Source organism: Trichosurus vulpecula, chromosome 2, assembly GCF_011100635.1.
Source record: "Trichosurus vulpecula isolate mTriVul1 chromosome 2, mTriVul1.pri, whole genome shotgun sequence".
NCBI lineage: Eukaryota > Metazoa > Chordata > Mammalia > Diprotodontia > Phalangeridae > Trichosurus > Trichosurus vulpecula.
The window spans coordinates 87,763,930-87,781,447 of NC_050574.1; the positions used below are offsets into that span (position 1 = coordinate 87,763,930).

Sequence of the window (17,518 nt, forward strand, 5' to 3'; positions counted from 1 at the left end):
TTTTAGTCATGTGAGTGTTATATTTTATCATAGATAGGAACCTGCCTGGGAGAGGGATGAGGACAGTGAGCTAACACTGAATATGGATCCATGAAATGGTCATAGAACTTACTAAGGTCATAGAAAATACAGCACCATGTTCATTCACACTCATTCTTGCTATTACTGCCTTGATGCCTAGACCTCAGGGAGTTTCATTACCTTAACCTGAATCCTGTAGCTAGCCCCAGAAACCTGAGTTAGCTACATTGTTACCTCTCTGTAGGACAATTCCTGAGCCTTTCGAGGCTGCTCTTTCTATTTGTCCCTCCAGCAGTTGGTTCTTGATGCCATGGCTGCCCTGCATAGAACATGTAACTTTCCTGCCCCAAGGCCTGAAGCTCCTGAGGCTTTCATTCCCTCCTAGTACATAGCAGTTGTCCAGCCCAGTTCAGAAAAAGTGGAACTTGGGTCTTTCTTAGCTTACTGAGACACTGGGTTCATTTTGTCAGCTCTTCAGTAACATGTGTGGTCATTTGTCAAAAGGCTATCTTGAGTGCAAGAAAATTGGAGCCTTCCTTAATTCAAGCACCTTAAGTACTTGGCAGCTAGTGAGGTGATTAGGAGAGTGCCTGGTCAATTGATTAGGGTATAAACTCCCACTTTATTGTCTCTAAAGAATGGTGTACCTAAAAGGTTTTGAGAGTTAAATGTTAATTAAATGGGTGCTAAGTAGAGAGCTGAGAGGGCAAACTAGAACTGACAGGTGGTGATTGGTTAGGGCAACAAAGAGGTGTTTCTACTGGACCACTCATGATAAGGTTGACAAGTCATAGCTTCTTTATGTAAACAGGAAAGGGGAGGAGAACCTTGAAAGGAACAAGAACAAAAAGACCAGGACTGGCTCAGTTTGAGGTCTCTGCTCTGTGAGTAGATTCTAGCTGGAGTTCTGTTTTCTGCTTGATAAGCCTCCTAGCAAGACATCCAGGGTAACTTTGGTCCTGGGGAAAAGTCTTTTTTCCTTGCAGATCTGGGAAAACTGAGAGCTCACCTTGTAAGGAGACTTGGAGTCAATAGGGATTTAGGGTTGGCATCAGGGTTTATGACATGGTCATTGTACCATGACCAAGGTCAAGTTGCTTATTCTGCCTCAACCGCAGTTTCCTTAGCTGTAAAATAGGGATTTTAATACCTCAAATATCTTTATTCAAACAGTCTGTTAATGTCAAATATCCAGATACCTGCTGTTAGCCGGTTGTGAGCCTGGTTTGATACTGTTTAGACCTGGCTCACTCAGAAGGAAAGCAATGTCTTATTTCTGAGCCATGGTTATATTGGTCTAGAATATCTTGTCTCTGGAGAATGTGTGTAGTTCAGTTCTTGGAGAGATCCTGAACTAGAAAGCAAAAGACACTAGAGATACTTAGAGCAGACTGCTTTCCTTAGTAGGACCTAGCTATGCACTCAGTAGGCAGGCTGTCAGCCAACAAGACTTTCGCATTTACTTTGTGCCAGGCACTATTGTAAGTGTAGGGTAATTTGATGAAGAACCAGCCAACTAGACTGAAAAGTTAGATACCTCAGAGGAGAACTAGGAGTGAGCAAATGGGGTCACTAAGAATGGGGCAGGACTGCAAAGACTAAGCAACAACAACTTATTCTGCCTGAAACTCATTTTCTTCATCTGTAAAAGAGGGATTTTAGTATCCTAACTTAGGCATACTGTCAGTAAAAAATGGGCTGGTCAAATGGCAGTAGGTTTTGAGGTTAATTGGATGTTATTTAAATCAGGCCCACTCAGAAGGCAAGTGCCTTGATTCTGATGCAGTGATATATGATTATAGATTGGTTGTAGATGCATTATTATGGAGGTACTGAACCATCATCCACAAGGACTTAAGTAATCCAGCTCCAATTGCTTTCCTTGGCAGGAACTATCTATGCACTCCTTAGACAGTCAATCCATCAACAAGCATTTATTAAAAATTTACTGTATGCCAAGCAGTGAGGAAAACTCTGGGGATACAAAGAAAAGGAAAAATATAATCCCTGCCATCAAAAAGCTCACATTTCAATGAGGAGACTATGCCAACAGCCATGTTCATATACAATATATAGAGTCTGAATGACAGGGAAACTCAGACGGAAGAAGGTGAAGAGTGAGATGTCAGGGTATTTGATATTTAATCCTGAACGCAATAAGGAACTCTTGTAATTTTTTTTGAGTAGAGGACACAAAATTGCACATTAGGAAGATGGACTTGGCAGTTGAGTAAAAATGGATTGGAGCGGGGAAATCTCAAGACAGTGAAACAAAAGAGAATGTGATTGGAGTTGTCCAGGTATAAGGTAGTAAGTGCTTATACAAAAGTGGTGACAGTATTTGTGCAGTGAAGGGGGCATGCATGAGAGATGGTTGTTTTGAAGGTAGAAATGACAAGACTTGGCAATGGTTTGGATAATGCCTTGGTTTTAGATGTGTTGGGTTTGGGATGCCTATGGGACATCCAGTTTCAGATGTCCAAAAACAGTTGTTGATGCAAAACCGAAGCTCAGCAGAGAGTTTAAGCTGTGTGTACGATCTGAGAATCATCTGCATAGAAATGATGCACCCATAAGGAGCTGATTAGATTGACTAGTGTGATAATAAATAACTTTTTTGCATCATGGATTCCTTTGGCCATCTGGTGAAATCTACAGACTCATTTTCAGAATTATATTCTTAAATGTCTACAATAAATCTACTTCCTTCAATTGCATGGATCCAAGAGCATATAAATTTGACCCAGGAAACCAGGAGGGGAAAGTAGGAAGTTTGCTATAATACTGACTCCTGGATTTCAAGAAGATCAGAGATATGGAGTTCTACAGCTCAGAAAAATTTTAGGGGCCAATCTAATCCAACCACCCTTATTTTAGTGGTGAGGATGCTGACAGGTGAAGAGTTTGGATGACTTACTGAAGATCACAGGTAAATTTCAGGGCTGGATTCAAACCTGCTCCCTCTATATCTGAGCTGTCTCCAAGATTGTTTCCACTGTACTTCTATTTATTGGCCTAGGGGAATTCATAGGTAGGCAAGCATTCCCACAGAGCAGGGGCTATTCACAGTCCTCAACTTGTTGTCTTTTTTTTGGATGGAGAGAGGGAATGAGAGTCAAGTTTCCTCAGCATCTTTCTTGTTCAGCTCTCTAAGAGCAGGTTTAAGGAAAATGTAAAGATTTTCTCTTAATGCTTAAATCTATTTTAAAAGTAATACCAATGTCATGATATTTTTTTATTTCTCACCACGATATTTTCCATGTAATTTTGTTCAAATTTTGAAAGCACTTGACTCTACCCTCTCCCCAAATGATCGTCATCACTTTTCATCCCTTTCATAGTCCAAATCCTAGAAAAAGGAATGTTCAGTGGTTGACTTCACTTTCTCAAACTAGAAGCTAAGTTTGAGCTACCCTGCAGAAGAGCTGTACAATAAAATTATTCACCTTTCAGTGATCAGGAATCAAGGGACAGAGGAGAGGAGAACAATTTGGCCACCAGATAATGGAGAAGTCTTTAGTTGAGACCCCTTATATGTTATTTTTGCAATGGTTCATATTGCCATTTCAGCCACTCAAAGTGACTTTCATACCAACTTTTCCCTGTCCAGGTATATTCATGGAATAGAAATAATTGGGCCAGGACTAGGTAAATCACTTTGGAGACTGCTTCAAGAAGAACGCTGTGGAAAATATTATACTATTTTATATCATTTTTGTAATTTCAATAAGACTCAGGGCCTGAACTACTTAACCAGAAGAAAAGCCTGATCCTAACAGTCTCTTTGTTCTCTGAGTAAGCTCAGAGATATCTCTATCTTGTATCAACAATCCAGATGGAGCATTTCTTGCTCTGTCCATGGCCATTAAGGGTGAAAACCTTGAGCCCAGACACTATCTTGAATTATGTGACTTTTCCTTATCTTAATATCTTATGGGCATATACTATGTTGTGGAATGTTAATGGCCAATTAAACACAGAGATCCTGGGGCTACAAATCCAATTGACACTTTGACAACTATCTAATTTGTTGTATTTACAATCTATTCCATTAAGGAAAATCCTCTTCTTGTATCATGGTTAAACATACATGGAGGTCATAAAAATGAGGTCATACAGGCTTGCTAGCTCTGCTAAAATAATGTATATAAGTTTTCTCATTGCTTTGTTCAGGCAGCCAGAGTTTATACTCTGACTCCTTGTATGTACAAGTAAGCTAGCTCCGCTATGCTTTAAGGGAAAATAATAAACAACATGGATTTTTCTATCACCTAGCTCTGTTGTTTCCTTCAACCAAATTTTCAGGTTTAACAACGCAAAATGAGTTCATCTCAGTGGATACTCAAGGCCTGAAACGGATAATTTACAAGCACTAACTTTGCAATATGGAGCTGCCCAAGCACTCTATACCCCTGTGGTCATCAAGTTACCTCTACCACCTTCAGAACACCTCTCTCAACATTGGTGTTTCTTTTGCCGACTTCTCCTGTTTTTCCTATTGCTGGTCATCACCTTGATCCTGTGTCAATTTGACTTCCTGTCATGCTCAAGCACCAACCTCAGGAAACTTAATCATGCAAGTATGTCCCTCGTACCTATTTAAACTATGGATTAATAAGGACTGATCTCTGCCCCTGAACCTACTCTTACTACCAATAACATCAGCATTTAGAGCTGCTCCAAGGTGCCCAACGTAATGCCATGTTTCCTGCATGCTTCATGGTACATGGGGTGCCCATCTTACATTAGCAACTACAGCATGACCAGTGAGGAGGCTGACCAGACCCTTGAAAAACTCAGCAGGAGATTTGCAAACATCTCAGTGGAGAAGCCTGTAGTAGTTGCTCTTGATTGAAGTCTCAGTGCTCTCATCACTTCAGTCCTCTTCCTAGAGAAGGTACTTTACAAGACACCACAGTTTTTTCTCAACCTGGAATCTATGTTTGAACTGACCAACAGAAAATCTGTAGAAAAAAACCTGATTCCTGCATATTGCCATTTTAGCCAGTCAAAGCCAATTTCAAACTATGCTTCTCTCCACTTTACTTTGGGGCCTTTACTTTGGGGACTTTACCAGATGAGCCCAAAACCAGCTCATTTTAGTGTATACACTTAGGCCTGAAATGGAAGATTAGTCATCTATGACTTTCACCTTTGGAAGTAACCAAGAGCCTATCCTGTGTTCATCAAGTCACCATTTCCATAACCTCTCCTTAGAAGTCACCACAACCCCTGCCAGCTGCTTTACTTGGCTCTCCTGTTGCTGACCACTGCCTGTATCTTAGGGCAATGCAACAACACTCTCTGTTGCTTCACCACCAACCCTATGAAACTCAATCATGAAAATATATCCTTCATACCTGTAGAAATTATAGACTTGTACCAGCAGTTAGAGCAGCACCAACTACTCAAACCATATTTCCTGTCTGCTTTAAAGGTACGTAGGGTGCTGTCTTTCTGAAAAGGAACAGCTATCTCTATGACCAACTCAGCAGCCAACCAGGCCTCTGAAATGCTTCAGCAGAGGACTGTGAAAAACAAAACCAAAACAAGCAAGCAAACACCTGTCTCCAGATCTACCTTTCCATCAAGTCTGGAGTAACCTGAAGCAGCACCTCTTGCCTGGTCCCTCTCATCACCCAGTTCTCTTTGTAGAGGAGGAATTTTTCAGTGCATCACTGCCAATTTCATACAAACAAGCCTTTTTGGATCCATTTTGGAATGGATCTAAAGAGATTTGAGAAGATACCATAAACCACTTTTGTTGCCGAGGCAGGAGACAATGGAAGTAAGATAGTGCATGTACTTACAGGTTTTTTTTGCTGTGTATTAATCAGTTTTACTGATTTTTTTCCTTTTCCAATCTCTCCCCCCTCCATAATAAATATAATTATTATGGGGAATGGCTCTGTTTCCACAGGATTAAATCTACTCCCAGCTTTGAGTGAAAACAGGAAGTAATCCAGAGGTAACTGGTTCTAATCAGACTTGTGACCCAGTAGAACCAGGCTTCTGATTAAGTAAAAGGTCAGGAGCTGGTATGCATGCTTAATGAGCCATTTAATATTATCCAACACACCACCAGGGAAGAGCAAGGTAATTTCGATGCATGTGCAATACATGACAAGGGAGGGCAATCATATCAAGGAGGAGAACATGAAGTGGGCAGTTCAGGAGGTTGCATCCAGCCAGTGGAGAGCAAGGGGTAAAAATGGAATTAGGAGCAGGGAAGAAATAGCTTTGTGTTTGTTTGAGGAAGTGTATTAGGCAGTTACCCCTTCACTAGAAATGTATGATGAATGTAAAATAAAACGAGAGCTTTCCTGGCTTCATTAAGGAGTCTTGTACTGTCTAGAGTGAGCATGCTTGTCACAATTAGGGGGCTCATCTGGGATCCAACAATCAAAAAGGGAAAAGCCACTATGGAGAAAAGGAGGCACCCTGGTGATTTTCGGGGCCCCATCCACTGGCAAGTGGTTTTCCCCTCTATAGACTAATAACTTCCAAGGACAATTTATGGAAACGCTGTGAAGCTAGGAATGCAAATAAAAGAATAATAGGTATATACCCACCCCAACCTGGAGACACTGTGCACAGGTCAAGGTGAGAAAATTGATTATTTAAGTGTCACTTTGGTCTGAGAGGCGTTCTGATAAAAGTGAGCAAACTGAAGGAGGGTGGCTGACTGTGGTCTCTCTCATGAAGGGAACAGAAGGGAGAAGTCACAGTGAAGTCATAAGGTAAAAAGATCTCAGGCTAGGATGGGGGAACAAGGAGAGAAATGCACCAGGGAAAGGGGTTTAAAGGTACCCCAGTTATCTCCCCTCTAAAAATTGGCCCTTAGCAAGAGGGTGTGGAAATATCCCTGCATGGTCAGCAGTGCTGGAGAGGCAGAGTTCTGAGGGCAGCAGGGGCTGTGGGGGGTATCTGGGAAGGATCCTTTTGAAATTCACCAGAAGTCAGTCAGAGTAAATTGCAACTCTGAATTTTTGACCAGTCTGAATTCAAATTCTAAATTGCACACTGTCTTGTCAAATGGCTTGTATGTGTTTGTGTGTGTATGTGTATGTTTGTGAAATGTTTTATGCTTTGTGGTGAGAGATTTAAAAAGCAGCTAGAAAAACCTTTAAGGAATTTTTAAAGCTTGGGGAGACTGTGCAGAGTCTGGAAGGTAGAGATAGCAGATTTTAGAACTGAAAGAGAATCAGAACCCAGGCAGTCCAGAGGAAGCAAGGACTGAGAAGGAAAAGAAGGCTGAGAGGTTTGAACTTAGGTCTAATTACTTCTCAGAGCTAAAGTTTGCATTTTATCTTTAAATTAAATCAGTGTATCTGATATCAGCAATGTGTTTAAAACTGCAAACATAAAGGGGTCCTCTGACTGATAATGGGATCACTTTGTGATTTCAGTGGTCTGTTTAAAATGCACTATACAAGCTCTTTGCAGAGGGTGATTGGAGAAATGTGGCTCTCTTGGTACAAATTGTTAGGCCTTTAACTCCCTCTAGTTTCTAAGGTGCAAAACAGCAGGACAAAATTGGGGTGAGTCCCATTTTTTAAATTTTTTTTATTTGGAATGTAAAGGAAAGTGGGGCTGGTCTGAGTACAGATTAAGAAAAAGAGAGAAAAACTTGAGCGAAAATATTGAAGGTAAAATAGAAAAAGTATTTAGGTTTAGTCTCTGCTCACCCAGGGACACCAAAAACTGTTGAGACTTATGTGTTGTGGTGGAACCATCTCAAAAAATTCAGAGTCAGATCACCTCTAATTCAAGTATCGGCATTTATTGAGATTGACACCTCTCATGGAGCAGGCTGAGTCCCTAGAGGAACCAGCAGCTTCAGAGAAAGTAAGATAGATTTTTATAGGTTAGAGATGAAATTACATTATAGAAATTGTGAAGATTAAAAAGGCAAGAGGTGTTTATCTAGGGATTAGGTAACAGGGGAGGGGTACCTTCTGTGGTTCTGTGGTTAAGCATTCTGGTCATGGGGCACTCCAATGGGCTAGCTATTATGGTCCTGTCTGGTCAAGACAAATATGTATTGTAGTCTTGGCAGTATGAGAATACATCTGTTCAAATGTGTGAATTAGATCTGAGGGCAGTGGTTAGCCAGGGATGGTGGCTACGTTTGTGTGGGGTGGGAAGTGAGTGGCTAGGGAGGTACAATGGGCTTGCTGTTCACTGGGGCCTATAAGGAAGTTAGAATATTGGGACTGGGGGTAGCTTTGTTAGAATTCCATCATTTCTCCCACCAAATTCATTTGAGAAAAAAGGTCTCAGCATCATCCATAGATTCTTCAGGCTGAGAAGATGTATAGAGTTGTCCCTGTGTCAATGGTTCCTCAGGAAGAGGTTGACTGGAACCCAGGATAGGTGACATCCAAGGGATAATGGGTGAGTATTGGCTGGTATCCCCTGTTTGTTGTCAACTGTAGGTGAATTGGCCAATAGTCTGGGAAATACAAATCTAACAAGCAGGTTCAATATTCACTGCCCCAGATATCAGGCATATCTAGTGACAGGAAATTGACTAGGCCACATACCCATTTACTAAATGATTTAGCCTGTAGAAAGGAATATCATTTTAGGCTGACTAGTTCTAACACACTCTCTGTCTAGCTAGCTAACTATTTAGGCTTGTCATCTGTTACTAGTATGTATTCTTGTATTCTTCATAATGGTATGGAGACAATTAGATCAAGGGCTTGTGAAATCAAGGTATTATTCTGTTACTTAGCTAATATCATACTTATAAAATTAATTTTTTTTTAATTAAGATTTCTTATTTTTAGTTTACAACACTTGTAAAAGGGATTTTAGTATCCTAAGTCAGGCAGACTGTCAGTATAAAATGGGCTGGTCAAATAGCAGTAGGTTTTGAGGTTAACTAGATCAGGCCCACTCAGAAGGCAAGTGTCTTGATTCTGATGCAGTGATATATGATTGTACATTAGTTGTAGATGCATTATTATGAAGGTACTGAACCATCATCCACAGGCACTTGAGTAATGCAGCTCCAATTGCTTTCCTTGGCAGGAACTACCTATGCACTGCTTAGACAGTCAATCCATCAACAAGCATTTATTAAAAATTTACTGTATGCTAAGCAGTGAGGAAAATGCTGGGGATACAAAGAAAAGGAAAAATACAATCCCTGCCATCAAAAAGCTCACATTTCAATGAGGAGACTATGCCAACAACAACGTTCATACAGAATATATACAGTGTGAATGACAGGGAAACTCAGAGGGAAGAAGGTGAAGAGTGAGATGTCAGGGAATTTGATATTTAATCCTGAAAGTAATAAGGAACTCCTGTAATTTTTTTGAGTAGAGGATTCAAAATTGCACATTAGGAAGATGGACTTGGCAGTTGAATAAAAATGGATTGGAGTGGGGAAATCTCAAGACAGTGAAACCAAAGAGAAGGTGATTGGAGTTGTCCAGGTATGAGGTAGTAAGTGCTTATACAAAAGTGGTGACAGTATTTGTGCAGTGAAGGGGGCATGCATGAGAGATGGTTGTTTTGAAGGTAGAAATGACAAGACTTGGCAACAGTTTGGATATCTGAGGTGAGTACAAAGAGGGAGATGAGGATGACACTAAGGTTATGGACCTTGTTAATTATGAGGTTGGTGATGCCCAGACACTAACAGGGAATTTTTAAAGAGCAAAGTCTTTGGAAGGAATGATAATGCCTTGGTTTTAGGTATGTTGGGTTTGGGATGCCTATGGGACATCCAGTTTGAGTTGTCTAAAAGGCAGTTGTTGATGCAAAAGTGAAGCTCAGCAGAGAATTTAAGCTGTGTGTAATATCTGAGAATCATCTCCATAGAAATGATAACTGAACCCATGAGGAGCTGATTAGATCAACTAGTGTGATAATAAATAACTTTTTTGTATAATGGATCCCTTTGGCCATCTGGTAAAATCTACACACTCATTTTCAGAATTATATTCTTAAATGTCCACAATAAATCTCCTTCCTTCAATTGCATGGATCCAAGAGCATATTAATTTGACCCAGGAAACTAGGAGGGGAAAGTAGGAAGTTTTGTATAATACTGACTCCTGGATTCCAAGAAGATCAGAGACTTGGAGTCCTGGAGCTCAGAAAAATTTTACAGGCCAGTCTAATCCAACCACCTTTATTTTAGTGGTGAGGATGCTGAGAGGCCAAGGGTTTGGATGACTTGCTGAAGATCACAGGTAAATTTCAGGGCTGGATTCAAACCTAGTCCCTCTGTATCTGAGATGTCTCCAATATTCTTTCCACTGTACTACCCTGCCTCCATTTATTGGCCTAAGTGAATTCATAGGTAGGCAAGCATTGCCACAGAGCAGGGGCTATTCACAGTCCTCCACTTATTGTCTCCTCCAGTAGGAGGAGATATAGCATATGGTAATTTGTCTCAAGTTGTCTATGCTGAGAACAACCACTTACATTTCCACAGTCCTTAAGGTTGATCAACTACTTTCACTGCAGCAGCCCAGTGAGCTTAGTAGAGAGAAGAGTATGTTGCCCATTTTACAGGAATTGGGCCCAGAAAGGGAAGTATCTCTAAGGTCACCTCCCTAGCATTGGCATAAATATGGGCAGCATTCAGGCCTAGGTCTTCTGACTCCACAGCCATTATCTTTTCTCCTATACTTGCTGGCTCTCCTGATATTCCATTCTCCACAGCTCACCAGCTCAGACTTTTCTCTGGGGAGAAGATTCAGGTCTCCTAACTGGACTCCAGGGCAACAAGTTCCCAGAGCAAGGAGGAGCATGGGTTATAAATCCTCCTTATCTAGAGAGGGAGCAACTCAGATGCTCCCTTTGCTCTTTCAGAGAAAGAAGGACCTATAAGCTTTCTCAGGGCAGGTAGGTCCTGGGGTAGAGAGGACGGAATTTCAGGTAGGTGTCTCTTTGACGATATGGGACAAAATCAATTTTGTGTGCTCTGGAGTTCAGAAGCTCAGGCTCTCAGGGAGGATGACTGAGGATCTGACCCAGAGTCTTAAGGTTTCAGAGAGTCTGATTGGGAATATCTCCCCTCCTCTGGCCCAGGTGCTCGGCCCTCGAACAGAATGACAGGGCACTCCCCCTCACTGCCAGAGTCTGTGCTCCCCAACGGATTGATTTAGGGATTGTTCCTACTCCTAGAACTCAGACTGTCCTCGATTGACTGGAGGTCTCTTCCTTGCCCACTCTGGGTCTCTGGCCTCTAGATAGGCCCACCAGGGCCCTTTTCAGGCAGGTTTTCAACTGAGGTTAACCTTTTTGCAGGTTTCCATTTTCACCCACCACCTGAAATTTAAAAAGGAAGGTGTTTTCGATCAAAGACTATGCCTGTCCTTTCCTTTACCTTTGTCTCTAGGGACCTCTCACGTAACATGATGCCTATAGGCTAAAACCAGGGAAAAATAAAAACAGGATTATGACCCACCTAATTCTCAGAATTCTCATCTCTTGTAATGTAGCCTAAGGGCTCATTAGCTTTTTCAGACATCATCACATTTTCGACTCACATTAGTCTGAAGTTCATTAATGTGTCCAGATTCTTTTCCAGAGAAATTATTGTCTAACCATGCTTCTCTCCCATATTGTACAGGGTGTCCTAAAACTCTTACTGCATTCTTAAGCTTATCACTGCACCGAGACTTTTGGAACACTCAATATTTGTAAAGTCCCGTTTTTTAAAAATCTAAATGAGAAACTTGAAATTTAACCCTATTAAATTCCATCTAATTAGATTCCCATCAATGTTCTTGCTTGTCAAGACATGCTTAGATACTGACTCTTCAAATGACAAAAGTGGAAAATATTACTTACAACAATATGACAAATGTATTAGAGATGTCATCTGTGCTTTTACCTAAGTCAGTGATAAAAACGTTCATCAGCCAGGGAGAAACAGCGATTCCTGGTCCTCCACTAGAGACCTCCTTCAAACTTGACATTGAAGGATCCATAGCTACTTCTTAGATTTTTTTTTTAAATAGCATTTCTGAATTCATGTAGTTACATACACCTTGCCGTCTTTTTTGCAAAAACATGGTACTTTATCAAATGCTTCTCTAAAGTCTAGGTAACCTATATGTATAGATTCTCCTGAGCTTTCAGTTCGGGACCTGTCAAAACAGGAGTAGTTGCTTTTGCAGAAGACACTTTATGTCTGTTGCTTTATTTTCTAGATCTATATTTCTCAAGCTTTTTTTTTTCTCTCAGGACCCTGTTACATTCTTAAAGTTTATTGAGGACCCCAAAGAGCCTATATTTATGAGGGTCCTATTTACCACATTAGAAATTAAGCTGATTAAGTTTGAAATATCAATTAACTAAAACAATAATAAATTCATTGGATGTTAATATTTTAATACAAATAACCACATCCCCCAAAGCAAAAAAAAAAAAATAGTAAGACGAGTATCATTGCTTTACATACTTTGGCAAATCTCTAGAGTCTGGCTTACTAGAATACAGCTGAATTCTCTTACCTCATTCTAAAATTCAATCTCTTGTGATAAGCTGTTGAAATAAATGAAGAAAATTTGGTACCATACACATGTGTAGGTGAAAAAGGATATTTTAACAAGTGAATTACACCTTGTTATTATTATGAAAATAATTTCGACCTTGCATACCCACTCAAGGGATCTCAGGGACCCCCAGAGGTCCATGGGCCACAGTTTGAGAAATGCTGTTTTCTAGCCATTCACTGACCACCTTTCCACACAATATAAAGTAGAATTTTTTTTGAGGAATTGAGGTCAAGCTCACAGGTCGATAGTTTTCATTATCATTCATTATCATTCCTTTCTTGAAACTTGAGACAACATTGACTCTTCTTCACTCCTGCAGCATGTCTCCTGTGCTCTGCAATCTTCCAAATCACTGACAGTGGCCCAGAGGTCATGTCCAACATTTCTTTCAGTCCCTGAGGATATTATGCCAATCAGCTGTGTGAACTGAAATCCACAAAATAGCACCCAACTGCCTTTCATTTCTTTACTTTTCATGGACATCTGCTGTCTAATTGAGACATTTTTGTTCTTTCCTTACCAACTATCTTCTAGTTGGCAGAGAAACTAGAAGCCAAATAATAACTAAGTCATCAAGTAAGAGGTGACATTGGGGAGAGATAAGAGTCTAAGCAGGGCTCTTTGTCCTTTTAAAAGCTTTCTGCTTTTACCCACAGGAAAGAAGCCTCCCTTGTCATGCTGGCATCACCTTGCAACCAGACATCAGATAATTCTTTCATCCTTGTAGGCATCCCAGGATTGGAGGGGGCACACCTATGGCTGGCAGCTCCATTGAGCTTTATGTATGCTGTGGCTCTTGTAGGGAACACGCTGATTCTGACTGTGATTTGGGTCGACCTTACTCTGCATGAGCCCATGTACTACTTCCTGTGCATTCTGGCAGCTGTCGACATCATCATGGTGACCTCTGTAGCTCCAAAAATGTTGAGTATCTTTTGGTCAGGTGATGGTGCCATCACATTCACTGCCTGCTTTGCTCAGATGTATGTGATCCATGTAGCCACATCTGTTGAGACAGGCCTGTTACTAGGCATGGCTTTTGATCGCTATGTAGCCATATGCAAACCCCTGCACTACCAAACCATCCTCACACCCAAGATGATGTTGGGGATTGGCCTGGCTATCCTCGGGAGAGCTGTTCTCTACATGACTCCACTGATCTGGATAGAGAGTCAACTGCCATTCTGTGGCTCCCACATGGTCCCCCATTCCTACTGTGAGCACATGGCTGTGGCCAAGTTGGCATGTGCTGATTATATGCCTAGCAGCCTTTATAGTCTGATTGGTTCCTCTATCATTGTGGGTTCTGATGTGTCCTTTATTGCCACCTCCTACAGCCTGATTCTGCAGGCAGTGTTCAGACTTTCCTCCAGGGATGCCCAACTCAAGGCTCTCAGCACCTGTGGCTCACATGTAGGAGTCATGGTGCTCTACTATTTTCCTGGGCTGATATCCCACTATGTGGAGTGGTTTGAGCAGGGTGTAGTGCCTCTGCACACCCAGGTGCTACTTGCTGATTTTTATTTAGTCATTCCACCCACCTTAAACCCTATCATCTATGGCCTGAGGACCAAACAGATCCTAGAGCGAGTGTTAGGTATGCTAAGGAACTGTTGGTGCGCTGTGTGAAGGCTCAAATTGGAGAAACCCTGTGTGAGGCCTCAATTACCATAGATTTTAAGACCAGGATGGCTATGGGAACTATATTCATGAGTGTTTGTATAAGGAACTCTGAGAGAAGGAAACTTCCTTTACTAATACTAATTGGTATCATTTCTTAAACTTATAGTCTTATAGCGTTTCTCAAAGTGTTGAGAGGTTGGGTGACTTGCCTCAGGGTTACACAGCTGGTATGTGTCAGAGGCAGACCTTAAACCCAGCTCTTCCTAGCTTCAAGGTCAGCTCTCTATCCATTCTACAACACTGCTTCTCTGGTACCAGGATTCTGACTAGATGAAGGGGAATGCCTCCTATACTTGGAGCAAACTGTGATCCTTCATTGTCTAGGGCTCTCCATCTTAGAAAATATCACTTGACAACACTATGGAAACTATTTTACAGTGACCAGTGGTGATAATTGTAGAAAATCAAATTGTTGTTTGGGGGCAAACTTAGCTGGCTAACTCTAAATCCTCTCATGGGAGGCAGTCAAATAGAGAATGTGTGACTTTTCATGGCATTGTAGAAGAGTTTCCTACCATGGGTAGGAGGATGAGCAAGAGCAACTCCAGCATTATCAAATTGCAACTGGATTTTTGATTATAAGAATTGGAGGGAACCCCAGTGGTTATCCAGTCCAAATTGTATCTACAAAAAGAATTCCCTCTACTACAGTCCTGACAAATCATAAGTTACCCTATGTTTGAAGATCTCAGTTTACTAGAACCCTCACTACTTTGGTTTGAGACAGTACTAATTACTAGGAAGTCTTCCCACACGTCAAATCTCAATCTCCCTTTGTGAAACATTTTCTCATTCTCCTAATTCTGCCCTTTGGGGGAATCAGGGAATTAGAGAATTGTAGACTTTGAAGTATGTTAAGCTTACTCATGTAGAAATTTGAACTTCAGGTAAAACAAATCAGTATTTACTAATGAAGCTGAGGTTATTAGATTCAATATTCACCTGTCTAGGATTATGAGAATCTCTTACTTAGTCCTACATGTGAGAATATGGATGGTTTATTGTGTCCCATACTCACTATGGAGCAATTTACCCATGAACTGCCCACTCTGTTCTGTCTGAGTTGCAATTCACATTTGAAGATACTACTCTAACAATTAGAACCAGTGAGTTCAGAACTAGGAGGACTGCTAGCTTGCTATGGTAGCATCATCATGGTATCACGTGTGCTGCATGCCCTCCAACTAGGCTATGTGGCTTGTGTGAGGTCTTCATTTCATCATCCCATCTGCGCTTTCTGAAAAGTCAAGCAAGCAAAGAAATGATGAGCTTAAGTCAAATAATGAGATGTACATTTTAGGAAAGGGCCAACACAGGGATTACAGTTTTGAATATACACACCTGATACAAGCATTTTATTTTTCTTTCCTTTGATTTTTTTTGAGGAGAACAATAGGTATAGAAGCTAGGTGACTATGGTGCTATCAAAGCAATTTTTTTAAAGTAAGAAAAGAGAGTCACTGAAACATTTAAAACTGTATAGAAGAGAAGAGAATGAAAGTCAAAAAGAAATAGACAAGCAAGATAGCTTTTAAAACACTGTGTTTCTTATGAAGCAAATTGTATATAATGAAGATTCACAACTTCATGTAAAATTCCCTTTTTTCTGTTCCTTACATATGGAGATGTTCATCCTATTTCATATTGGTTAAGTTCAGAATTAAAGAATAAAGAGAAAGATCAGGAAAGCCTGTTGAATCAGGTCTCTCAAGGTAAATCCGCAATGACTTTTCTCTATATAATGATGCTTCTTGATCTGTCTTTTTGGGGGCGGGGGGAGAGGGAATAGGGAAATAAAAGTAGGCCTGGGGTTTGGGGTACTTTTGCATTGCTTGTAATCAATAACGTGTCCTCCTTTCTTTTCTGTTTGGGGCTCCAGTTCTTCTGGGCTGGTATGTCACTTGTCTATTAAAGAAGAAATCCCTCCTATTTTCCTGATCACTATCTGTGTATACAATATTAAACAGTCTGAGTCATTTGGTGACCAGTAACTTTATCATAGTTTAACAACCAAAACAGAAATTAAACATTTGGGAAAGGAGAAAAGCCACCATATCAGTCTAAAAGAGTCAATGGAAGTAGGTAATAAGAGAGCATGACTAGGACACATGAACAACTATCTTCTCCCTAGGCAGGAAGAAAGGAAGGGGGGAAAGTCATTGTCCCTGCCTTTAGGATTATCTTTGATCAGCTCATTCAGTTTAACCCATAGAACATCTCCATCTGCTCCTGCCTCCATCATCCCTCTATGTACACTGACTAGATCTTTGGAAGTTCTGATGACTCCTCCCGGGAGCCTCTCGAGATTGATCCTGGTGATTTCCTTTTACTCTCTTAGCTCCCCTCCTCCAAACTCTCTCCAAGATCAAGAGTCAACCCAAACTTGAGAATGCTGTATAATCTAACTAATCCACCCAGGTTATCACTTCGGTCATCACACAGTGAGATCTTAATGTTTATTGAATTATTAATAGATTCTTATACTCCTATATTCCTAACTCACTTTGCTATAGTTCAAAGGATTGTTTACAAGCATGTTCTTTATAGTGCCCCTGTAAAGCATTATTCTCTCAATTTTACAAATGATGACATGGAAGCTCAATTTGGGAATTGACTCGCCCATTGTCACACAGTAAGTGGTAGCATTAGAAAGACTTGGGTACAAATTCAGATTCTAAATCCTGGGTGCTTTCTGCCATATTGTTGTATTTCCCTAAAATATAGTACTAATGTTAGTAATAAAAATAGAGCCCTATCATATGTATATAGCTCTTTCAATATACCTAATATTATAATATTTTTATTAGCAATTCTCCCATGTGTTAGGATCTGGGATTTCAGATAAGCAAATCTACAACCCCTCTCTTATTTTTCACTTGCAAGCAGTGTACTACTAGTTTCTTTTCATTGAGAAAATATATAACAAAATCTATTCTCTTTTCATTAGTACACTTTTATTAATTCATGGACTTCTTTGAAAAAGAAAAACAACTCCCCACAGGGATCTGTGGTTCACAGTTTGGGAACTATTTCCCAAGGACCTCTCTCTCCATCTCATCCACAAGTTCAGCAACGGAGATTGACAAATGTTTTGATCAAATCTAGCTATGCTACTACTATAAGGAAAAAGAAATGAGATGAGTCTGTCATTATTTATTTTTCATGAAGCTATGAAAGCTCTTGCTGACCTCCATTTCCCTTTGAAAATTCTCAAAATTAATCCCTTTGATTCCAAGAATTCATTCTAAGGAATTGGTCTCAATCATTCCATAAATTAATCAATC

The 17,518-nt window shown here is 40.5% G+C and overlaps 1 protein-coding gene across 1 annotated transcript; it reads left to right on the plus strand.

The window, feature by feature from the left end:
* Window positions 1-13,226: 13,226 nt before the first annotated feature.
* Window positions 13,227-14,180, plus strand: LOC118835272 (olfactory receptor 52I1-like). The gene has a single exon (XM_036742465.1). It carries the CDS (start codon window positions 13,227-13,229, stop codon window positions 14,178-14,180), a length of 954 nt encoding a protein of 317 aa, XP_036598360.1.
* Window positions 14,181-17,518: the final 3,338 nt, after the last annotated feature.

What these genes read in the sequence shown, in the direction of transcription:
- LOC118835272 (XM_036742465.1), top strand. Translation starts at nt 13,227, where the DNA reads ATGCTGGCATCACCTTGCAACCAGACATCAGATAATTCTTTCATCCTT.